Source organism: Meleagris gallopavo, chromosome 24 (assembly GCF_905368555.1).
Source record: "Meleagris gallopavo chromosome 24, MGAL_WU_HG_1.1, whole genome shotgun sequence".
Lineage (NCBI taxonomy): Eukaryota > Metazoa > Chordata > Aves > Galliformes > Phasianidae > Meleagris > Meleagris gallopavo.
In genome coordinates this window covers 480,730-505,404 of record NC_139427.1, presented here as the reverse complement: position 1 = coordinate 505,404, position 24,675 = coordinate 480,730, and the positions used below count along the sequence as shown (strand labels likewise).

At 44.8% G+C, this 24,675-nt stretch overlaps 1 protein-coding gene across 1 annotated transcript; it reads left to right on the top strand.

The window, feature by feature from the left end:
* Positions 1 to 304: 304 nt before the first annotated feature.
* Positions 305 to 13,466, top strand: BNIP3L (BCL2 interacting protein 3 like). The gene is made up of 6 exons (XM_085242820.1): positions 305 to 514; positions 5,818 to 6,004; positions 6,812 to 6,884; positions 8,037 to 8,140; positions 8,984 to 9,133; positions 10,235 to 13,466. The coding sequence occupies exons 1-6, from the start codon at positions 430 to 432 to the stop codon at positions 10,281 to 10,283; spliced, it is 648 nt and encodes a 215-aa protein (XP_085098946.1). The 5' UTR covers positions 305 to 429; the 3' UTR covers positions 10,284 to 13,466.
* The last annotated feature ends 11,209 nt before the right edge of the window (positions 13,467 to 24,675 follow it).

Sequence of the window (24,675 nt, the reverse complement as noted above, 5' to 3'; positions counted from 1 at the left end):
ATGCGATTGCTTCTCTCTGTTAAGGATCAGTGAGGAGCAGACGCCGTGGGGACTCGTTTCACAGTTACTCTGTGTCTGAGGCTCTGCTCCCCCCCCTCACGCTTCGCGCCTTTCCCCTCACGGTCCGCTCTTCCCGCCCACCCAGGGCGTACGCGCACTCATCCGCAGGCGCGGCGCTCCGATTGCGAAGCGGCGCATGCGCGGGGCGGCGGTAGCGGGACGTGCGCAAGCACAGAGGGCGCCATGCTGCGCGGCACGCGCCTCGGGGCGGGCGGCGCGTGCGCAGCGGCGGAGGGTGGGAACGGCGCAGCTCGCGCACGCGCAGAGCGAGGAGGCGGGGCGGCGGGGCCCGGAGCGGAGTCCGGGTTTGTTGTTGTTGTCCCAGCCCCAGCGGCTCTCCGTCTCCTCGGCCGCCGCTCCTGCGCCGCCATGTCCAGCCCTCAGGAGCCGCCGCAGCACAACAACAACAACAACCCGCCGGCTGAGGGGACGCAAACCGAACCGGGCCTCAACAGTGAGTGCGGCCCCGGCCGGCGTGCGGGAGCGGAGCGCGAGCAGGCGGGGGGCGGCGGGGCCCGGAGCCCCTTCCCCCGCTCCGGGCTGCGATTGGCGGAGCGCAGGGCCGCGCGAGCCACCGGGGGCCAATCGGCGGCGTCCGGAGGGGCTGCGAGGAGCGGGCGCTGAGGCGGGCAGGGCGGGCTGAGGGGGGCAGGGATGGGAGCCGCGAGGAGCTCAGGGTGTCGGGGTCTGGGCCGACGTGCGGCCGGAGGGGCTGCGCTGAACGGGGCGAAGCCGAGGGGAGCGGAGAGGCTTTGTGCTGTGGTTGAACTGAGTTTATTCAGGAGCTAAGATGGGGACACGGCACGGCGGGGGGAGGAGCGCGGCTGTGGGAATGAGTTTATTCAGTGACTGAGTCGATACCGCTGACGTGAGCTGTTTTCCTCTATATCCGGCATCTGTGTCAGCTGCTCGCTGCATCCTTTTGTTCCCGGGATAACGCTCACCTGGAGCATCCCTGCCTGCGCTGCCCGTGGGCTCCGGTGCTCAGCTGGCGGCGCTTATCCCGTGTGCGAAACTGCGGCCTCGGTGTGAGTGCTGAGGATGGCCCGGGTGAAGAGCCGGATAAATGGTGTCAGTGATCAACCGTCCCCTCGGGGTTTATGATGGAGTCAAACCGACGATGAGATGCAGGGGTTGGCTGAGCTCTTGTCACTCGCTGAGAATTGCAATAAGGAATAAACGGCGGCTGTCTCGTAACGCTGCTGTTGTGTGATGGTGGTGTTACGCCTTGTGATAAGGAGTGCAGTTTGTGCCCACCTGTGCAAAACGGGTATTTCTTCCCAGTTATTCAGGGTTGCTAAATAACAGTTGTGATGGCTTAAATTTGCAGAGTGGAGACCTCAGTGTGGCCTACCAGTACTTGAAAAGAGCGGATAAACAGGAGGGAGAACGGCTGTTTGTGAGGGTGGGTGGTGATAGGACAAGGGGAATGGTTTTAAACTGAGACAGGGGAGGTTTAGGTTGGATATAAGGAGGAAGTTTTTCAGCCAGAGGGTGGTGAGGCACTGGAACAGGTCGCCCAAGGAGGCTGTGGATGCCCCATCCCTGCAGGCATCCAAGGCCAGGCTGGATGTGGCTCAGGGCAGCCTGGGCTGCTGGTTGGGGACCTGCACACAGCAGGGGGTTGGGACTGGATGAGCGCTGTGGGCCTTTTCACTCTAGGATTCTATGATTCTATCTTGATGTGTTGATGCTTCATTTATAAATTGCCATCTCTGCTTCTGTACTTCAGTGTTTCCACGCTGTTTTCTGCTGGTACATTCAGTTACTCTGTGAAACACATTAATCAGCTGTAAGATGGGAACCACGAGGGATGAGCACTGTAAGCCCAGGCTGGATCTGCCCACGTAGATCTTGCTGCTGGGTCAGTGCATAAAGGCTTAGCAAAATCAGTGTGATTACTGGAGGTGGTGAGCACAAGGTATGAGAGGAAATGCTCAATAATCTGTGCTTGGTGAACAAAACGAGTGCAACCAAAGCACATGGCTTTAGTCCTGCTTTCAGATGTTCAGTGCTCCACAATGCTTTGGTGTTATAGGTGCATTTTCTGCCATTATATAAGCTTTTCAGTGTCCCTTTTCAGGCTAATGAGTTTAGACTTCTATTCATTTTGCTCTGTGTGTCATTTGTGCGTGTTTAAGGCCTTTCATTCAGAGATCTCCAAGCAGTTGAATCGAAGGGCAGAAGACCTGGGAATAAAACTGGTAACTGAATCTTAGCTTTGTTGGGTTCACCGAAAAGAAAACGAAAAAAGCTTACTGGGAATCCTAGATGCTTCTTCCATTTTAATTATTATAGGACTCTGTTACATATTGACAAGGCATCAGTCCCACCTCAGGCAGGAGCCCATCTAGCTCTGTCATGGAAAACTTGCTTAATAATTACTGCTGTGGGAGTCTGAACAGCTTGCTTTTCTTTTTTCTTTTTTTTTTTTTCCTTGATAATGTTGTACTTCTTTGTAAGAACTGCTGTTTCTTAGTTTATTCAGGTTGATCATGGCTCAGACTCGTGAGCTGTTTACTGCTTTTATTTCTGCATATGCACATACCTGAAAATACTCTGGATTTCTCTATTTAATGAAAGCTATGTGTGCAGGGTGGCTGCACGCCAGGTGCCAGCCTGTTGATGCTTCAGTTTTGCAACAGGATTTGGGAGGGCTTGCCTGTGAACCGACTTAATGCTTCTGCGTAAGTCCTTGTTAAAGCTGACCCTGGGCTGGTCGGCACGCTGTGGGCTCCCCCTGACTGCGTGGGGTCCTGCTGGATTGGCTGCAGTGCAGTAGAAATGGGGAGCAAATACTCCACACTTCAATTATTTTAATTATTTCTACTTGGGCAAGAAAGTATGTCAGCCTGGCTCTTAGAGAAGAAAAGTAAGGAGGTGTAACTCCTTATGATAGTGCAATTTACATTAACCAGAGGCCTGGTATGAAATGGCTAACAGGTATTTCTGCTGGCTTTTCTCTTAAGAACACGATCTGAATGCTGTTTCCTACCAAACTTATGAAAAAAACTTTGTCACTTTTTCACAAATATTGAAATTCTTCAGAAAAACACTAAGCGTGCAATGTGGTTAATTTCTTCATAAATAGCTACAAAAATTTTGTATGTATTCATTCATAATGACATAATTTGCATTAGAGATGGCCAGAGTATACAGAATTTGGGAGAGAAATACCGTTTTTATAAACAGGCTCTGGATTTTTTTATTTTTTTCCCCCAAATTTTGTGATTTCGGAAGGGAGGAGGAAACAAACTGAGGAGGCTCCATCGATGGCTCGCGTGAGAGTGCCGAGGTCTGCCGTACCTCCAGCTGAACCCGATGGGAAATGCAGTAAATTGGGCACTCTGTGGGTGATCGACAGCCCGGGTTGCCCTGCAGTGTTTCCTGCTGCTGCTGCTCCGCAGGCAGAGGCTGCCGTCCCTGCGTGGCTCCGAGAGGCTGCAGGGTTTGCTGGCTGCAGTTCCCAGTGGGAGGATGTGGCGTGTTGTGGCTTGATGTCAGATTAGGCTTCCGTGAGTGTGTTTTGATTCATTAAAAGTGAGGTCAGACAGGGAACGTGCTGCTGGTCATGTAAACCACTGCTCGGCGCGCTGGGGCTCTGTGCTCACAGCTAATTTCGCTGCTCTGCCTGGCGTGGCTGCAGCACGTTTGAGATAAACAGCGAGTTTTGTCAGTCCAGACTGAACAGCAATAAAACCTCCGTGAAACCCAGTGCTGCGCAGGGCTGTCTGGAGGCTGATTGAAGCAGCCCAGTATCTCCTGGGGTTGGTTGGGCACGGTGTAATTGAGTGTAAGCTCTGTGCACGCCCAGATTCCTTGCTTGTGAACACGGCGTGGGGAAAACAGGCTGTAAACCGCCGGGACTCGGCAGAGCGTGATGTACAGCGGTGTGTTAGTAACTGATACCATGGATAAACTATTCCAGGTTGACAAAAACAAGCTGATAATCTGTGAACTTGGTCATATGCTCCTTCCTGTGTCACTGAGGAGTTCACAGAGCTGGAGCTTGGCTGTTAAAACCAATGGAGCCCTTAAAGGTGCATTTCATAAGACAAGAAGCCAGTGTTGAAGTTTTGAACCAATGCAGGTAATTCTAAGAAGTCATTTCAGCCGCTATGTTTGTATTTTTAGGCTTCATTTTCTCTTTCTTTTTGACTGTTTTTACCTCAGTGATAAACCATTCGCCCTCGGGTAGTGTCAGTGGTGATATAATATAGGTGTGAAATCATTGTCTCACTGATAATGGGGAATAATGTTGCACTGAAGGCGTGATACTTGTGAGAAACAGAGATCTTTGCTCTCCCTAATCAGGATCTCCTCACAGGAAAGCGCTATTTATGCTCCATGTGCTGTGCAGCATTAAACAGAAGCAGTATTTATGTTCAGGAACTGCTGTGACCTCTTTGGGAGGACACAGAAACTTTAGAGATGATGGAATTAATGCTGTGTGTTCTTGATGTTCTGATGATGTTTCAAGTAGTTCATTGTGTTTGCAGCTCAGTTTTTAATCAAGTATTTGAAACGGTGGCTGCATCAAATGCAAGACTACTTTATAAGGTTATTAATGTAGTTGAAGAGGCTTTAACAGCAGCAGTGTCTGAAGACCTTGCAGCTTTCCTAACAAAACTGACAAAATGGAACACCAGAAGGTTCTAACTGCAAGTGTTTTCTTACACAGAGCCTTGGAACATAGCTAAAGGACAGAATTCTATAGCATGGGTAAATGCAGTGCGAAATTCAGAAATTGAGGTGGTGACTGCAAGAGAAATCTGTCAGTTGTCAGCTGTGTCAGGCCAAGAGGTCTTCTGTGGCCCTGCAGTCATAGGACTCTTGGCTATATCTTAATGAGGAGGTTGGGGCTGCAGTCAGATAAGGAATGTATTTAAATATTTGCAACAGATTGAAGGGTGGAGATCTGTTTTACCTTCACCCCTCGGGACACTGAGTGGTGCAAATTGAAACACGGCTCTTGGGAACATGGTGGTAAACACTTTTTTTGTTTAGTTAACCTGCACATTAAATTGCAGCAGGAACACAAGAAGTTCCATTTCAATCTCAGGAAGCATTTCTTTATTGAGGGGGTGGCTGAGCAGGGATTGCCCAGGAAGGTGTGAGATCTTACACAGATGTTCAGCAGCTGCCTGATGTGGTGCTGGCAGCAGCTCTGGGTGGCCCTGCGGGGCTGGCTGGGCTCGGACTTGATGGGCATCAACCCTCAGCTGTGTTGTGGGTCTGGGGCTGTATGGGGTCTTTTTTATGGTGTGACTTCTGTGTAAGTAAATGTGAAGTCGGAGGCTGGTTTGGAAATGAGGACCTTTGGAAGTGGAAGGAAGAAGGATAGTATAAAATTGTAGGTTGGGGAATTGTATGGAAACGGGCTGAATAGAATTTCCTTTGAAAAAGGAACGTGGGAGTAGAACAGGGAAAGGGGAGTGATCAGTGTAGTTGGGTGATACACAGGTAATGGAAACTTCAAACTGTAGGGAGAAATGTGATATGTGGGGAGGTGGGGGACAGTTGGTGTGCCCAGCTCCAGAGGTAGGAAGCAACATAACATTTCAGAGGTGGCTTTTTTATGCAAGGAAGAAACACATCGGCCTTGTCTTCAGTACGTGTTTATGAGCTTTTTCCCAGCACAGTGTGTGTTATCTGAATTCACCACGTTCAGGGCCCTTTTTCTGTGTGCAGTTGATAAACTTGACGTGGTTTTAGCTTCACTGCCTTTAATGAAATGATGTCTGGCTTGCCCAACAGGTTCCTGGGTGGAGTTGCAGATGAACGGCAATGGCAATAGCAATGACAATGGCAATGGGAAAAACGGAGGGCTGGAGCACGTCCCATCATCATCCTCCATCCACAATGGAGACATGGAGAAAATTCTTCTGGATGCCCAGCATGAATCGGGACAGAGCAGTTCAAGAGGCAGTTCCCACTGTGACAGGTAAGTGAACGCTTGCTGTCCTGCATTCTGTTGTTTGCAGGCTTTAATCCTGTAGTTGTTAATTGAAGGTGATGTTTTTTCTGCAGCTTAAGTGTGACATGCCCCAGCATTTGGAGCACTTGCTTGCTCTTGACTATCAAATAAATCATTTCACTGTTACAGTCACTGTTACAGAAAGCCATGGACTCTAGGAGCAGCCGTTGCATCTACACTACATTTAAATTTTACATTGTCATAAGCCATTTAGGATATGAAATATTATATATTCATCTGCTTATGTCTCCTATGGATGTTCTGAATGATGACTGTCTGTTGAACTCTCCTGTCTACTGTACACATTAAGTAGCTGATCAGTAATAAAAGATATTTAAAATTAGTTAGGCCTGATTTAATTACAGACCGTAGTAGGCAATCTTTGAAGACACTTCATACAATATTTAAAACAGAACTCTTGCTTTAATAGAAAATCAACAAAGAGGTAAGAAACTGTTTATAAGGAACTAGCTTGTTTTCTTAACTGCCAGTAGTTTAGTATTTTCAGTCCAAATTCTGTGGAATGGCAGTCAGCCCTGCTGAGAGAGGTGGGATTATTTAAAAAAAAAAAAAAAAAAAAAGGGGGTGGGGGGGGAAAGCAAAGGTTTTTTGAAGACATTCTTATCCTGGTGATTGTGACTGTAGCCTGTCATTTGAATAGTGTGCAGAAGCACGTGTGGAAATGATTGAGCTGAGATGCTATTAATGCTAATTATTCTTCAGCTGACAATACAGTGTGACAAAAGTGACATAATGAAATCAATTTTTCTTTAGCCCTTCACCTCAAGAAGATGGACAGATAACATTTGATGTGGAAATGCACACAAGTAAAGACAGTAGTTCTCAGGTATTTAACATTTTAAATCAATTAACTGTGAGAAATATGCTAAAGTTGTAGGTGTTGTGCATATAAATCATGCATAGGTCGATCCTGGAGTACCTGAAGGGCAGAGCGAGTTTTCTGTCACCTCAGAAGGTCTTTAATACTACATATTTTACCCGTCAAAAGAAATCCATTAAACTACTGCTTTCCAGCAGGTTTTTCATTTTGGGACCCCGATGGATGGCTGTAGGAATCAACCAGCTCACAAGATAGTGAGCAGTCTGCATAGTGCAGAGTGAGAGGAGACTGATGCCGGAGTTAGTTTGCTAATGAAATGGAATTTGCTGTCTTCAGCAGCATAAGAAAGCAATTCTGGAAGAATGAAACCTTGCATTTAATTGTGTCTAAGATCTGGCCAAAGAGTAGCACTGGAGCCTGGAGCCCTGCAGAGAGCCAGAGCTCTCTGAATGAAGTTGCTGGCTAGGTCTGCCATCTCTATTTTGTTGAATTTGATTACTTTTAACATGGTTCCCACTTATCTTAAAAGTCATGTGTCTTATTCTTCTAAATTCTCTGGTCCTTTTTGCTAACTTTTTTTTTTTCTTATATCAAATGATGTAATGTTAACTCCTTGGGTGAAGGCAGCTGAGTGCTTGACTTTCCCTTCTGCACCTGAGGTGCACCCACGAGAGTCCCCTGCTTGCATGTAACAATAATTTTAAGTAACTCCTTTAAGACCTTCCATGTATTGTTTTTGAAGCATTTTTATTTTGCCTTTCTGTGCTTTATCTACATTCTGTATGCTTTAAATCAAATGTCATGAAATTGTTGGTTTTTTTTTTTGTAAAAACTGTGTTTAGTTACAATTATCATTAAACAAACAACAAAAAAACCCAAACAAAAATACCCAAACAACAAGATCCATGTGCAAAAAACCCAACTTACTGTGATGTTGGGCTCCTAGATGTAATAACATAATTAGTGACATGCTGACGTCTGCAATGCCTTCTTTTAGAACAGTGAAATCTCTTTTAAATAGAGGGTAGCCTGAGAACACTTGCTTATTTATCAGGTGCTGCCATTTGGTGCTTATCAGTTTAGTCCTGTTGTTGCTCTCAACTGAATGCCATGAGCAGGAGCTAACTGGCTGTTACAGTTTGTCTCGTGTGTTTTCAGTCTGAAGAAGAAGCAGTAGAAGGAGAGAAAGAGTTGGAAGTGTTGAAGAAAAGTGCTGACTGGGTGTCAGACTGGTCGAGTAGGCCTGAAAACATTCCTCCCAAGTGAGTTAAACTTTTTAAAATGAATTTTACAGAACTGTGTGGGTTGGAAGGGACCTCTGGAGATCATCTAGTGCAACCTCCCTGCTAAAGCAGGTTCCCTAGAGTTCCTCTGTATGGAGGAGGGAAGAACCGTGAGACTCACTCAGAAGCACTTATTCTGTCTGTGCAAATGAGACCATCTCTGGAAAAAAGAGTTTTCTTTTGGGAGGCTACAAAAAGTTGGGGCAGTGAAGTTTGCAAATCATAATAACATCAGAATTGCCTTTTGCTGAAAGTAACCTGAATCTATGGCAAGTTGATTACAAGGTTTCTTTGCAGAATTACTGGGAGACTTGGTTGCTTGGAGCTGGTATTAATGGGATTTCGTTCTGGGTTATTGAATGGAAGAGCTTTGAGCAAGTCTCACAAATTCTCTGTGCCTTTTTTCTTTCTGTGTAAAATATGTAATGTTCATCCACTGGAGGTAAACATTGAGAACCTTGGATGCAGAGCATTTTTATTAAAGTAGAGGATGCTGTCTGTATCTGGCAGACTTCTGTATCTCTTTGGAACAAAAAATGAGGCTCTTGCTAACAAATCCCATCCATCTCTCTGACTTCCCTCTCTTCACTACTGCTCCCTTTGTCTCTATACTGTCTATGTAAGTGGTCTCTTCACAATACCTCCTATTTTTCTCTTTGGTCCCCTACTCTGTAAGGGATCTCGTGCTTTGATCTGCAGCTCTTTGTACTTTAAAAAAAAAAAAAAAAAGTTTCTGCAGAGGTCTGTGCACATGTGTGCAATAAAAAAAGGCAACAAGAAGAAAGTGTTGAATTTTTTTCTCTCCTCCCCCTTTTCTTTCAGGGAATTTCATTTCAGACATCCTAAACGTTCAGTGTCTTTAAGTATGAGGAAAAGTGGAGCAATGAAGAAAGGTGGCATTTTCTCTGCAGAATTTCTTAAGGTTTTCATTCCATCTCTGTTCATATCTCATGTTTTGGCTTTGGGACTAGGGTAAGTATTAACCTCATTCTCACTTCAACTTTTTGCATCTGGCTTTGATTTTCTGCTTTACTTGAATGTTGGGTGCTTGCTGAAAAGGGCTTTGTCTGGAGTAACTCGAGTGTTGTTGCACCTTGCTCAAGAGAATTGCCCTTTTGCTTTTGTTTTTAAATGCAGGAAAACGTTGCAGCAATGATAGTCAAGTTTCTTATACTGAAAATGCATGGATTATCATGAATTTGCAGATAACCTTTGCAGTTACAACATGTACCATTTGGTTATCCATGCATTCTCAAATACTTGAGGTTATGTAGGGAAAGTAAGAGCAGGTGGAAAGCTGCTGCAATGTTTATTAACCATCACAAAACCACAGTGTACAAATACTGGCTGCTGAAGATCTCTGTATGGTGCATTTTCTGTCTCATGCTGTAGTTCTCTGATATTAGCAAATATAAAGGTTTGAATGCTTGATGCATGAAATTCTGGATGTGTCCTGTGAGATCAGCTGCTGATTTGCTCAGCAGTGTTTTCCATGCCTGCGAAATCTGACATTTCTGAGCTTAAGTTCTAACACATTTATCCATCTTATATTCTTTTGTGAAGGAGGGAAAGGCGTGCATTGAGTAAATTAGGAGGATAGAATCTATGAAAGTATACTGTAAGATAGTTGTACTAGTGCTTAAGTGTGAAATGTTGAATGCATGAGTTGTGAAATGTGCCTGAATATCTGAATGTCAGAGGCCCACGTTTCTGTAGGTCTCAGTGCTTATTGTTATAGCAATACTTTGTTTTGCTATAATATCATCAGGGAGTGTTGCTGAGCTCTTCAAGAGCCCCTCAGACAGGTGGCCTACAAAGTGCATCAGAGCTCCTGGGCTGGGTGTTTCAGATGAGCTTGGAACTGTAAGCAGCCCGCTTTTACTGAACACTGGTAACATCAGTCCTGGGCTCACCTGACAGTGTCACTCGTAAGTCATTTTAGAAATGAAACGAAGTCCTTGGATGAACCTCATCAAGCTTGAAAGACAACTCGGAATAGCAGAGTGCATGAGAACTGTGCGAGGCAGGGGGTATTCCTGTGAGCTGTGATGTGCTGTATACTTTCTGTTTCAGCATCTACATCGGAAAACGACTGACCACACCTTCAGCCAGCACTTACTGAAAGACGGGGGGCAGAACCTGGAAACCCACGTGACCTGTGAAGGTGTTTCTGTCTCGTTTAGTACATTTGACTTGAGACCGTTCTAAGCATGACCCTGACTTCACCCTTTCTTTACATATCCAGGTTTTTGCTAATTCTGGAATTCAGTATTGTGTTGGAACTCTGTTGAGGTGTTTTGCTATCCACATTCTTTTCCTCTCTCCTCCCATTCCCTTGCCTCTTGGCCTGCAAGACACGTCAGAGTTGCTGAACAGAGTTTACAACTGTCTATATGTTGCAAGGGCTTCTCTCAATGCAAAATGCCACCAGCAAGTTTTAATTTTATCAGTGATGCTGTTGCCTCCTTAGTGCAACCTGACTTAAATTGCAGTTGTGCATGGTGTAAATGTTGACTGTGTTATAGTGATAAAATTAAGTATCTTCTGAAGAAAATTATTGATTGGAGTGAAATTGAATTCTGCTTTTGAAAAACAAACCGGTTGTGAAATAAACTAAGAAATTCCTGGCAATAAAACATGATTTAAATCAGCTCACAGGGGAATTTCCTATATGCTCCCCCTTACGTTGGCTATCACCATTTGATTTGCAGGAGGCAAAGACTGCATAAGTTTTAAAGTAGAATACCTAAATCCATCAGCATATTTTAATATTAGATAATTGTTGTAATTTTGTCTTTTCTATGAAGTCAGCTCCTTATTCCTTGTAGGAAATCTGTCTGATGCCTAGAAGTGATTAGAAAAAAATGCATTGTTTGCATGTGAAGAAGCTTTTTCTTTTCCTTACTTGTTTTCTTGAGGGAGAATTTTAAATGTGAACTCTTCCTATGAAATGTAGTTTTAAATTAAGGAAAAACCCAGCAGCTGTAGGTGTAGTGAGACTCTGTGTAAGAGGATATGATTCCGTTTGTCGTGGACCCATTTTACAATTACGATAACGGGGCAGTTTCAGAAGATGAAGTGGTTGACCAGTCTTCAAGGGGGACAATCTTGCAGGTGTGTAAAGATTCAGAGGTTGTAAGGCTCTGAAATGTCTTTTGCAAATGAGTTTTCAATATTCCTCTCTCACTGTTTACTGTACAATCTCCTTCGGGGGCACACGGAACCTGAACGTCGCTTGTGATGTCTCATGTTAGGTAGACTCCTTGCTCATGGTGTTGAACTTTTACCTTAGGGAACATTAAGCCTTGTCCTCCTTCAGTGACACTTCTTTTCAAAATGTGAAGCTTTAGTACCAAATTGTTACAAAGCATTGGGACGTCTGTGTCCTTGAATAGATTTTATTGGATTTCAGAACATGTAGCATGACTCTGAAGGATAGAATACTCTTTTATATATATATATATGAATATATAAAAAATATGGCATAGACTTTAATACTAAGTATTTAGGGAACAATGCTAATTTTAAGGCTAGCAAAAATCTCATTTAAATAAAAACTTTAGTAGTCTGACTTGTAGAAAACATTAAGAAAATACAGTCAGCTGGTTTGGAGAGAACAGCCACCTGGATTGTTTGCTTGCATCAGATTTTCTGAAGTTGAATATTTGATTCAGCAGTGATCACTTGGACCAGCTTACATAGCAGCTAAATCCCAACTGAGGTTTGGTTTGAGAGGGCGTAGTTAGCTCCCAGGAAGAGGCACAGCTGAGCATAAATCCACTGCTAACCTGCATTCATTTGTATCCTCTACTTCTGAATGCTGCTGGAGAATGCTTTCGGGGTAAAAGCAGTCCAGCCATTCTGTTGAAGACATCTGCTGCTGCTTGTAGCTGGGAGTGCTGCTGGCACCCGAGTTGCTACAACTGCATCTTTGTTTAAAGTGTGGATGTTGGGTTTCACCCAGAGGTGGGGGAGGTAAGGAGGAAGTGGTGAGGGTGGTTTAGGTGCTACCCAGTGCAGAGCTTTGTAGTCCTGGAAAGGGGATGGGGAAAGGCTGATACACTTTCAGTTCTAATTGTAGCACCTTGTTTTGTATCAAAATTGGAATAGTGGAAAAAGTAGATTTTTTCTGAGTAGGGAATACTTTCCTTTGACAAAATAAAATTACCCCTTTCTAAATTAGAAGATGTTTCTTAGAATATCTGATAAGTAACACTGCAAGCTTGTGGCTGGAGTATCAACATTTAGTTTATAATATTTGAAGGAGCCGTGAAATAAAAAATGGTAATGATTACAGCTGAGGGATGAGTCCATGATCACTGTACCATGATACGATGCATATTTATTGATGCCCTACTATAAACTTGGAATGAAAGTCTACAACTTCTAGTTTTACAAGGAACAGAAACAGACTATTTCATTTGAAAAGGGGTTTCAGCTGTTGATAGTTGAGGTTTTGTTAAGGTAGATGTTTAAAAAGCTTTATACCTGTTTACAGTTTTGGAAAAAAAAAAACAGGCTTCATTTTTCTTACATGCATTGAAAACTGGCCTACAATATTTGTAAATACGATCAACTAAAGATTGCATAAACTCACACATTGAAAATGCAGCAGGTAATGTAACTGCAGTCAGAACACATTTACTGTTTTAAAAAGTGAAAGCTGAAGATCATAAGAAACTCAAAATTTTTTAATTGACATTTATTGAAATATTGGAGTGAACTGAGCCAAAGTGATTATGCATTCCTCATAAATTAGTTAGCACTTTGTAACATTCTATACAGTTTACAGTACATGTATAAGTTGTAGCTTATAAACATTTTGTGCCATTAAAGCTCTCACAAAACCCCTTGTCTGACATTACTTCATGCTGCGCCTTTTTCTTTGCTTTCTCCTCTTTTAAAAGCAGGGCTGCTTTGCATCATGTTGTATGGGACTTGCACTCCGTGTTCCTTGTGTAACGCATGGGTTATGTGAATGTGGAAGCTGCTATTTATAGACTGGAATAATTCTTCTTAAAGGTGGCTTGGGTTGGTTTATTTGAGTGTCTCAATACCATCAGCTTCTTTTTCTGAAGCACTTAATAAAAATACTTCTGTTGGCAGCGTATACCTGTGCTCTCCCTCCAGCACTGTGTCAAAGGGAGGATCTAAAGCAAAATAACATAGCAGCATATGAGATGTAAAGTAGAATTGATAAGGTTTTGTACTGTTGGTCAACTCTGCTCTGTTTGTTCCTTTCCTGTTTTCCAATTCTGTTAAATTTGTGGATTAAAGAATAAGGGACGTAATCCCTCGTTGTTAATCTGCCTCCATGTTCTTGGTTCAAGCACCGTTTACTTCTGGGAGCATCACATTGGAGGAATTCAGCTGGTAGTTAGAGATGTGATTCCGACGCTCTTACTGCCTGTTTTATTTACCTGGAGGTTTCTTCCGTGGTTTTAATGTTAAAAAAAAATCCAGAATTCTTGGAAGACGATTTTTTCCCCCAGGGGAGCTACATGTATAGCATTATAAATCTACTAGATTTCATGAGCTCCTGGTGCAACTTGTGCTGGAGGTTTTGAATGACCAATTCTTTGAAGCAATTCTACAGAACAGGTTTGTGGTGTTTGCGTTTTTGCAGCAGTTACTGGAGGACAAACATGTGTCACACACTCGATTGAGTCTAACGAGGCGTTCTGCAGGAGAAAGAGTGCAGGAGGGACTGCACAGAGCAGCAGTGCCTCTGCACAACCATTGGGTTTTCTGTTACAAATCACATTGCAGTGGAATGTTGCTGGACTGAACTTTACTATTTCATTCAAGCTTCTTTCCATTCTGCTGCAAGAATACTCAAGTAAGACCCGAAGAGAAGGGACTTGCATATTTCATTTAGAGCAACGTGCTGATCTTGCTTATCTGTGCAGCTGATAAGCTGGGCAAGTTAGCACTGTAGTGTCTTCGTTCTCCCTGTTATCAGTACCAAGTGTTTTATGTTACATTCAGGGGGAGATACCTGCTATCCTGACTTACTATAATGCACCTGGAGGTTTTTCCAAGTTATCTGTTCACACAACGTGGGATATTGACTCCTACTTACCCTGTTTTTGTTATTAGCTGTATGCAGATGAAAATATTACAATTAACTTTGAATTCTGTGCTTTATGAAAAGTTCCCCTATATTAAAAGGTTCTTTATATACTGATGTGTGTGAGTATACGTGTGAAAATTCTGTCTAAAAGTGAAATCCTGGCTCCGTGCGAGTGTTTGGATACCAGGGCTCCTCTGTGTTTTGGACTTTTGAACTGCTGTGTACTTCTGTCCTCACTTGAAAAGCAGTCTGTAGTACCTTAAACACTTCTGGAAGAATCTCATGCTCCATCCACCAAATGTGCATGTGAAAAAGGAACAGCTGTGTTACTTTCTGTCTCCCTCAGTCGCTCTGTGTGCCCTGCACTGGATCTCAGCTCGGCTCAGCCCAGCTGCCTGCGGCTCTCGGTGTGATCTGCTGGCGGTGGGGGGAGCGAGGGGTGGGTTTCCATTAAGGAAAGTAAACATGACTTGACTTCTTGAGCTGCTGCCAGAAGATTGAGTTTGGAAAGTAGCATTTTCTATTTCAGACCATTCCCTAACACCTTTATGATAAGATTGTGGAGTTACAGAGATTACAGAGAGACTTTTTTTTTTGCATTAGTACCATTTGTTTAACTTGCAGTTTGGTGTCTAGGGAGAAATTAATGAACCTTAAGGGCAGAAAATTCCACGAGTGCTTATTCTTTTGTATATAGTGAAGGGCAAGGATAGTGTGAGTCCTACAACAGCTTAAGTTCTCTTAAAGCTGGGGTGAGTAAGAAGGGCACGTAACCTCACAAAGATTTCAGCATGTGGAGTGCTGGTTGCAGCCTTGAGATGACTGTGGATGTACTCCAATTAACTTCATTTGGGATTGGTGGCTCAGTTTATTGCATTTCCATTTGGAAATGCCATCCTTTGTTTTATCTCTCTCATATTTCTGTGAAAAAATGTAGAATTTGTATGGTTAAATGCTGACAATTGCAAGCTTGTAGAAATCTTTAAATGCTTGTTTATTTGTTCCTCCCCCATCACTGAGAAGATGTATTCTGCCTTCAAAAATGTCTCACGAACGTTTGACCAAGCAGAATCCAAAAGGTGCATCGTTCCTCCAGGTGCTTTTGTGAACAGGAGCAAACAATCAGGTTGTCTTTCAGCTCGTGTGAAGTTTTTTGGGCCATTCTGACAGATGCTCAGCTAGGACAGCATGCCTGTTCCTGCAGCTTACTATTTATTGAGAACTTCTGGTTTTGCTTTTCCATTGTTGACCTGTGAAACCCTTTGTGCATTGCTTGGGTGCCTTCTGTTCCAATCTTCCTCTTTCTTATGGTCTGCCCGCTCTTGTTTGTTGGTGACTCCTTTTTCCTTTATTTGCTTGTGTTCTCGTGCTGCTGCTCATTGCTCCTCAAGTAACAGAAGCTCACACTCTGAGTTCCCACCAATTCCATGAAGAATTTGAATTATTGAGACAAAACACTGCCTTGTTTTGCCTGCTTTCTGATCCCTTGAGACCCACAGTTTATTCAGGTGGGTATTTGTAGATATCCCATGGTTTTACATTTGGACTCATAAATTTTTGGTTTCTCTGTTCTCTACTGTTGTCCAGAAGGGTTTGTTCAGGAATCGCTTGTTTTGCTGTCACCTCAAATGAAATAAGTTATAAAGAAAGCAGTCTGTTATGGTCAGAGGTAAGAGGGTTTAATAAGTAATCTAAATTGGTTTCATCTCAGAAATCTTCTGGACTTTTCTGCCAGAGAAGTCCTCCTGAAGGCCTGGAAAATGCTGCATGGCCTCTGTGGACTTAGAGTGAAATCGTTTAGTGCTGCTGAGTTACCTGGGTCTGTGTGTCTGGAGTACAACCTCCAGCCTCCCTTTGAATTTCACAGCACACCCGTGGTTATTTCCCTCTCTCACAAGTAGGCAGTACTGGTTCCAGCAGACTATACAGGCTGTACTTGGATGTACCAACTGCCTTATTGCTTTAGGATGAGACTTAATAGACAATTGCACCTTCTTCCTGAGCACTGTTTGAAGAGTAGATGAGGTCCCTGGGATTCTGGTTCCTACTGATGTTTTAATGGCTTGCTTCATCCCACGACTTCGTGTGCCCATTTCCTATTTCTCCTACCAGAACACACCTACAGTGAAGCATCTCTGTGCTGGAAACACTGCATGCACTTCCAAGCCTTGGTTTGCAGCTCTGCCTCTTCCACTGTTGGGCTTTGCTTCTGTGTGCTGAGTGTGATCAGCTCCTGAGTGGCCAAATCAACCGATTACAGCACAATTCACTGCCTGCTCATGGGGTTGCAGCCTCGATTGGGCTGGCTCTGGCTGCACGTGAGTTGGACAGAAACACCAAGGCGGTGCAGTGTGATACCAATGAGTTAAAATCATCAGCGACTTGGAAGAGGAGGCGTCCTTCACTGACACTGCTGCTCAAAACCATAAATCTCCAGGACAAAAGTAAGTTCATATCTGAATCGCTGCCAAAAGCCTAATGCTCGGAAATGGATTTTTGCAGTGTGTGGCTGTTCTGCCTCTGCTGTGTTTTCTGTGTGTGGTGTGTGTGCATACAGGAGTGGGAAATGGGAAGGAGGAGGTGTGGCCAGATAAGCATCGGCGCAAAGTGGGGTCCATTGGCAGAGCTGAGCTTTTTCCTATAGGCTTCCCGGCGAGGTGAGAGCTGAGGGCTGCGTGAGCTGCCTCCCCGATTGGCCGGCAGCACGGTGGCATGATAAGTGATGTCACCATGATAAGTGATGTCACCGGCGGGACGTTCACAAGTAGCGTTTGGCACTTCTCAGCCTGGGCTGGGGCAGAAATGTGCGTTATGCAGAAAGTGCCAACTTCCATTTCCTGCTGCTAAAGCAAGAGCCGGTTATAAATCGTTTCCGTTCCACTTAGGAGCAAAGCTAATGCAAATTAGTGGAGGGGAGAATTAGGTTTTCATATTTCTGCACAAGAATTATGCAGTAAGCAGAGCTGCCAGAAGCGCTTACGCGGATGGATGGTGAGCAGGGCTCAGACAAACAGCACTGCTGGCAGCATCGTGTGAGCCGTGAGCCTTTACAGATGAATGATTGACACACGAAAAAAGAGGGGTGGAGCTCAACAGAAGAAATTGTCCTCCAGTCCATGGCTGCACCCTCTTATTGGGTTTCGTGACTCCAAAACAAACCAAGAAGGGCTCTTTTTTGCCCAAAGCACTCGCTGTTCCTGTTGGGCACTCGTAGCTGAGCGTGCAGATGTGTACAATGAACACAGCCACAGAAAGCCAATCAGCACCACTTGTACAGCGTCACTGCTTACAGCTCGTTCTCACCAGTCTGCTAACTCACCCTGTTTGGTGATTTTGACCAGATTTTGTGTGGTTCGCTTGGAATTTGTTCCCCAAGTGCTAAGGGTTGCTGTTTTTTTTTTATTTTGACTGGGCTTAGAAATGTGACTTGTTTTGTTTTGTTTTTTTTTCCAGGATGAGAACTTAAAGGGACAGCTGCCTTCGTGCCACTGACTTCATAATGACTGTAGGAAAGTCTTTGTGACTTGATCCTCATCTGTGAAATGGAAATGTTAATCTGCTGTAGAAAAGTGTTAATGACTTCATTTAAAAGCGAAGGATTTCTATAATCCTTCTGTGTGAAGATCTCAGCCAGCAATGATATTCTTTCCAGATTCTTAACCAGTGTAAATGAGTGCAGTGTCAGTAAATGCTCTGCTGATCTGTGCTCTCTAACCTGTTCCCATTTGATTAGTTTTGGAAATAGATGACATGGTGTCTGTGTCTTTGCTCATAAGGACAGATTTGACAACATATTGATGACTAAATTTATATCTCTGTAGAAAAATATTCCAGTGAGACTCAAATCTGTGTGGAACTCAAGTGATTTTTGGTGAGTTGTTTCTGCTGTCCGTATGGAGCAGTGCTGTTTAATTTCAGGCTGGCTCACGTGTTAGCATGCACAGTAAATAAGGGCACTCCTGGCCTCTTTCTGACAGTGTACAGTACTGTGCTGTTCGTTTTGATCCCTGTGTGGTTGGTGTCACGTGTGCTCTACCATAAGGTTCAGGTCTCTGAAACTGAAAATCTGTTGCTTTTGTTTCTGCGGTTACTAAATAAATGTGAACCCTTGCTGGAGAGCAGTGGGGCTCTGTTCAGTGTCTGTGGGCATCGGAGAGTTGAGGTGAGCCACGCGGGGGAATTGGGGCCAACCCATGCAGCACAACTCAAGCCGAGTCACATTTGTGCATTAGAATGCTGGTGATGTGAAGTGGGGTGACTGATGCTGTCAGGCTAAGATCCTTTCTGTTTCAGTGCATGCACAGAGCCTGTTGTATGCTTTTTTCCTACCATTCTCATCAGCAAAGAAATCTGCATTGTTCTTGCTGCAGAATCCAGTGGTCCTCTCAGACCTCCTATGGAGAGTGTTGAAAACCTCATTGATAAGCCTGAAATGCTTTTGTCACACACAGTGGGGCAGTGAGCCAGAAACCTAATGATAATCTCTAGAGGTTAGGCAGAGCAATTAGAAAATTGGTTGGATAGAATAGTTAAAACCCCCTAAAGGCTCTTCTCCAACACACCACTGAATATCTTCTTTTACTCTGAGACACCAGGCTTGATTGAGGTTCAGGTGTTTTGCTGCTGTCAGTGGTTTCTTCTATAAAAATGTGATTAAATTTAATAATCAGCCGCTTTTTCCTTCTGCTGAAGTAAGTTTTTATGTCTTAAGGTTAAGCTTCTAAAGACTGACTGAATATATTCTGTTTTATCATCTCTGCCTGTGAAACAGCAGCTTGGATGGACTGTGCTCGCTGCAAGACCTGCTCTCCAGGGTTGGTGATGCTGTGCTGGGCCACACAGCTGGGCTTCTGGAGAAGACTGTGGCAGAGAAAGATGGGGAAAATCCCTACAAGGATTCTGGAGAAGCAGTGGAGGTTGTCCAGTGTTCTTGGAGCTGTCAAAAAAACGGTTTCTCTCCCTCTGGTTTCAGGAATCAGAAACAGAGACCAAAAGACCCACAGGCGTGCTGGGCGCTGGGTTAGCATTACTGTAACCCAAGTTTTGCCATGCCTAACCTTTATTGAGAGTTGCAGATTTCAAGCAAAGGCTTATTTTCTAAAGAATGTATGAAACACAAGCAGGTTTAATTCATCTGCAGTGATAAGAGATGCGAGTCAAGTTCCCTGTGTACAGACCTCCTTTTGTGGGACGTAGGTGCTGCTCAGGCCTCGTGCCAGCTCTCTGCTCGGAACTGAACCTCACTCAGCTCTTAGGAAGCAAATGCAATGCCCTTCTCCAGCTCTGTGACCTCCCAAGTGATTCTGAGTTGCCATGACCACACAGTGTGGTAGTGGTGAGAAAAGCTGGGGTGTTTTCCCACTGGCCTCGGCAGACTTCAGGGTGAGGAACGGAGCTCTGGAGTCACAGTAGACATCTGTTCCTTCTGTCTTCTTGTTAAAGCAACCTGCATTCCTCACCCCAGAGCAGAGATTTAGTAGTGGTCAGGCACTCGACAGCCAGCACAGGAGCAAGGTTTCTTCCTGTGAGCTCTTAAAATGCCAGGCTGAGCTCAGCGCTGTCTCCAGATGCTCTCCATGCAGCACTCAGACATGCTGTGCTGCAATTAGCCTAGCAGGTGCCGAGCACTGCAGTTCATTATTAACCAGCTCTAATACCATGCTGCAGATGCTCACGACGCTTTGCAAAGAGAGGGATGGCGATTCCTTGCCCCGAGCACCCGCTTGCCTTTTGTTCCTAAAACCTCTACTCCCTAGCAACCCAGTGCCTCATAATCATTTCTTCCCCATCCCATGTGTATTCTGAGAGACAGATAACCATTCAGCAGCTTGATTAACCAAGCATCCTTCCTGATAAAGCAGCAACTTTCTTAGAAAACCACACTTGCTTCTCATTCTGACTTGATTTTTTCCCCCCCAGAAGTTGAGTCCATGGAAATTGATGCTTCATGTGAGCTATGGGTGCGTGCTGGTCCTTTGTGGCTCGTGAAGGAAACCCAACATTTTTGTTTTTTTAAATCAGATTAATGAAGGCAAAACTGGTGCCACGTTTTCTCCCAGCTGCAGAGATGTTTCACTGTTACTTTGAAGGTTTAAAAGGAAGTGTGCAGTCTTCTTGCGCTGGGGCCTGAGGGATGCTTCTCTGAGACAAGAAGTTTTGCTCAGTGCACAAACTGGACGGTGTTTCACCTTGAGGATAAGTACAAGATTTGGCCCAAGGTGAAGGGGACTGAAATGAGTAAAATCTGTCTCATTCCAATGGATTTGGTCGTATGAATAAGGGAAAAGGTGTGATACTCTTAGTGTTAGGACCGGTGAGGAAAGTAAGGAGTAGGTTTTAGCCTGAAGATGCTTCTGTGAAGCATTAAAGCACAGCAGGCGGGGCAGCCTTCTGTTTTATGTGCTAGGCTGTATTTTTTTGCTATCTGTTGGTACCTAAACTTATCAGGGGTATGGAGTGGGATGCCACATGTCTCCTAAGGCACTGTTCTCCCTCTTCAAGAGGGACACAGAGTTCCCTAGATTCAAGCAATAAGCGTTTTGTGCTTTCGCAGACTCTTGCCACTGAACCATGTACCCATTCTGTGTCAATTAATGCCCTGATCCTGCTGCAGGCTGTTCTTCCGCTGTCTGGTTGACTAACAAAAACATTTCCTTTCCAGAAAATGTAATTTTCCAAGACCTTTTCAGGAAAATGGAGAGAAAATGGAGAGAGATTCCTATGGATTGGAGCCTCTTATGCCATAGGTTGATTCTGGGGTACCGTGGGTTTACTTGGAGGAGCTGAAGAACTCTTCTTCAGAGGGCTGTTGCAGAACTGCTCTGTGTGCATTGCTAGCATGCGTGCTTCTCTCTGCTTTTGGTGTTAGCAAAGCAGTACGGGCTCTTGCCACCATTTAAAGGTGTCTCCTGGGCTTTAAATCTCCTTGCAGCTGAGGCCACTGCTTGGTGGCATCCTTCTGCCTCTTTCAGGCTCTGGCAGACGAAGGGGAGGGAATAATAAAATCTTCTTTCCCTGCTGCTTCTCCTTCGGTTTCCTTGTCTGTGTGCCAGGGAGTTTGATGCACAGTTTGCTGGAGGCAGGCACACTAATAGTCTGGGCCTCTGTGAGACGTCTCAAGTTGAGAATCTTAATTGCCGAGCACTTCTGAAATCCTTGCTGTAAACACTTGAGGGCTTTTCCAGTTAGGATGGGCGTCTGGCCAGTGGGTTCTGTTCTGCACCCTCCCTTTAACATCAGGGCCTTCAGAAGAGATGTTCATGACAGTGGTGTTGAGTGCTGGGCTGCTCCCAGCTGTTGTTCCTGGGATCAGCTGTCTGACTGCCCTGGCTGAGGAATCACAAGAAAAACAAACTCGGTGGCAGGAAGTTGCTGCCCTCCAGCGCTGCAGCCTGGCTGTCAGACCCGATATTTTCTGAGTTGTCACAGCCGATCCACCCTTGCTGGTATGTGGGTCTGTTTGCTCTAGCCTGTTCTTTCTGCTAGGTGCTCCTTGATCAGACTTGTGTCTGCTGCTGCTGAATTTAGCTTTGCTTGTGCGTTTATTCAGGGGCAAAGAATCCCACAGAATTATTGAGACCTGCAGGTTTCAGTGCCTCCCTGCCTCGCAGGGATGAGCTGAAGGAAGGAGTTCTGTGGCTGAGAGCCCTCCTTTACTGTGTCTGAGCACAGGGAAGAGGAGCTGCAGAGTCACTGAGTGGATGAATTGTTCTGGCAGCCTGACCTGGGTGTATTCGGATGTATCCAGGCATAACTGAATGAAATGGAATGGTCTGAAGTTCTCTGATGATCTTTGCCTAAATGAGGGCTCCTCCTGCCCGGTGGAGGTCGGACATTTAAGTCTCTTCTGTTTCCTTTCATATCTCTACCTAAAGGTTATTCTGCACACCTCATGTGTTTGAAGGCTGGATTGCCACACAGGCGCTGTCTTGTCCTCCTACAAAGCAGAAAGCTCAAAAGTGTGGCAGTTATACCACGATGTTCAAGAAGGTTGGAAGCTTCAGCGGTCCAAACTAGGAGGAGAGGTCATGACTGGCACAGTAGATGTTCTGAAAACTGAACCCAGGTAGGAATAGCGAAAAGATGCCTGGGGCTCTACCAGCAGTAGCAATTTTATGTATTGAAACAAATGCTGTCTTGTCATTGGTCTGAGACACTTGATTGCAAGATGCACAGCGAGATCATTATGGGAAAAGCTGTGACCCGCTGGTTAAAACTGTGGATTGAGATTGTTTCCACCACTAATTTGGTGTGTGACTTGAGATGAGCTGGAAGGGAGCTTCAAAGGTCGCCTAGTCCAATTCCTTTGCAATGAGCAGGGACATGTACAGCTTATTGAGTGCTCAGAGACCCTTCTAACCTGAGTCAATTGCTTCTGTGTCATCCTCTCTTTCCCTTCCTATTTAAATGGTGAGGAGATCGGAGCAGCTCTGCCCGACTGCAGGGCGGTGCAATGGATTTGCACTTCACAACTGGAAGACAAACAGCTGCAACAAAGCCACGAGTTCCAGACTGATAGCAGCACTGACAGCCTAGCAGAGTTCAGTCTAGGTAAAAATCTCCCCTTCATCACAGAGTGTAGTCATAACACTGCAAAGGTGTCACCCAGTCTGGGACTTCTGAGCAGCAGAGCCCACCTGAGAGCATTGGAAAGGGACAGTGGGCAACACGGTGCTTGGAAGCAGGCAAGTGTGTCTGTGCAAGGAGCAAAGCATGGCTGGCAGATATGTTAAGCCACTCATCCTGCCACTGCCCTGGAGAAGCAAAGACCCTCTTTGTATCTAGTCACTGAAATGGGGTGGTCTGTGATGCTGGAGAGCAGGCTCTGTCTGATGGGATGAGTTTGTAAGAGCGGCCATAAACTGGGCCCTCTTGGATAATTGATTAATTATTTTCATTTTATTAAGCAACGTATTAAGTAGGGTTCAGTGCACTGAAAACTCATTAAAAAGGGCAATCAGGGACAAGCACAACAAGCACATGCAATTTGATTTTTCCCGAGGGTTTCAAAACACCCTCATGTACACACAGAACCCCTTTGAAGTCCCACGTCATCAAATCCTGCTGTCTGGAAAAGCAGCTGAACTGCTCCACCTGTGTTTGCAGGTCTTGGAATAAGCCTTTGCTGCCAGGACCCTTTTGGTCTCAACGGGTAAAGTGAGGAAGGATCTGCCTACTGCCAGGAACTGGATGGCAGCCTGTAGTCAACACTGAATATCGCGTGGAGTTTGGGACCACTGTAATGGAACTCATAATGAAAATGTTTGTTTTGCTGCGTGGGGCAGCTCGGTGGGCCGCTTCCCTTGGTCAGACATTAGCACTTTGTAGTTGGAGAATGGATGACTTAATGCCTTGCTGAAAGGTAATTTTGCTGTTACTGTGATGGATACAGCACAGTAACGGGCAGGAAATAGTGGCTATTTATAGGCCTCTCATCAAGATATATGATCTATAGAACGAGGCGTTCGGTGACAACCCTGTAAGAGCTGCTGGCAGCTCGGGCTGTGCCTTTGGTGGTTCAGACCTGCAGGGAAGATGGATGCAGCAATCAGGTCGGAGGCAAAGTCAGCCGACAAATTGGCCGTTTCCTTTTTTCCATTCAGTTAGCAGTGACAAGTGGTTTAATTTACATTACTTCCTTACATTAAACGACAGCGTGTCCCACTGCCTGGAGATTAGCACAGTCTATGGATCTTGCAGATCCCATTTATTTTAATGTGTTTTCTTCTTAAAGGTTCGTGTTGAATTTTGCTTGGTTCTAGTCTGTTAGGTTCCTGAAATGCAGCGTTTGCAAGAAACCCAGCTGAAAGGATTACAGTGCAATTAAAATTCCTCGTCCTTTTTCTTTTTCCCTTTCTGGCACTCCTGTATGTAGGGTAGGTTGTTTCTGTCTGGAAGATCTAATTAAGCTTGCAGCACTGAAAGATGATAAAGAGGTGGAGGTGGCCTTTTCCATTCGGCATAGGTAGGGCATGAGAGCTGCACGATATCTTATTTATTTCAAGTTCTCGTATCGTTTGCACTTGATGTGACAATTTGAAATGCCGTAAACAGAGATAAGAATGGTCGTTTAGTGGAGTCACATTGACACACAGCACTAAAGACGTGCCTTGCCCTTTCCAAAAGCGGGATTAACCAACTCGGGCCTCTCCATGCAGAAGAACGTGGACTTTCTCAGCATGCATTAACATTTTAGTGGGCCCTGAATCAATCCTGCCAGCCAGTGCTCAGAAATAAAACCTAATGTTATTTTTAACTGTGAAGATGGCTGGGTTCTGGGAAGTTCGTAGAAGCAGTGAGCACTGTTTTCACTGGATTTGGCTTTTTCTCCTTGATGTTTATCTGCTGATGCACGGAGGGTGTCATTTTTGGGGGCTGTTTATTAACACATCTGTTTATCTGAAGCAGACGTTGACTAATCACTGGGGGAATGTTGGTCTGC

Excerpts from the sequence above, each read along its gene's own strand:
- BNIP3L (XM_085242820.1), top strand. The coding sequence starts at position 430 with ATGTCCAGCCCTCAGGAGCCGCCGCAGCACAACAACAACAACAACCCG. Across the intron at positions 6,005-6,811 it reads GGCAGTTCCCACTGTGACAG|CCCTTCACCTCAAGAAGATG; the intron begins GTAAGTGAACGC and ends ATTTTTCTTTAG. Across the intron at positions 9,134-10,234 it reads GTTTTGGCTTTGGGACTAGG|CATCTACATCGGAAAACGAC; the intron begins GTAAGTATTAAC and ends TTTCTGTTTCAG.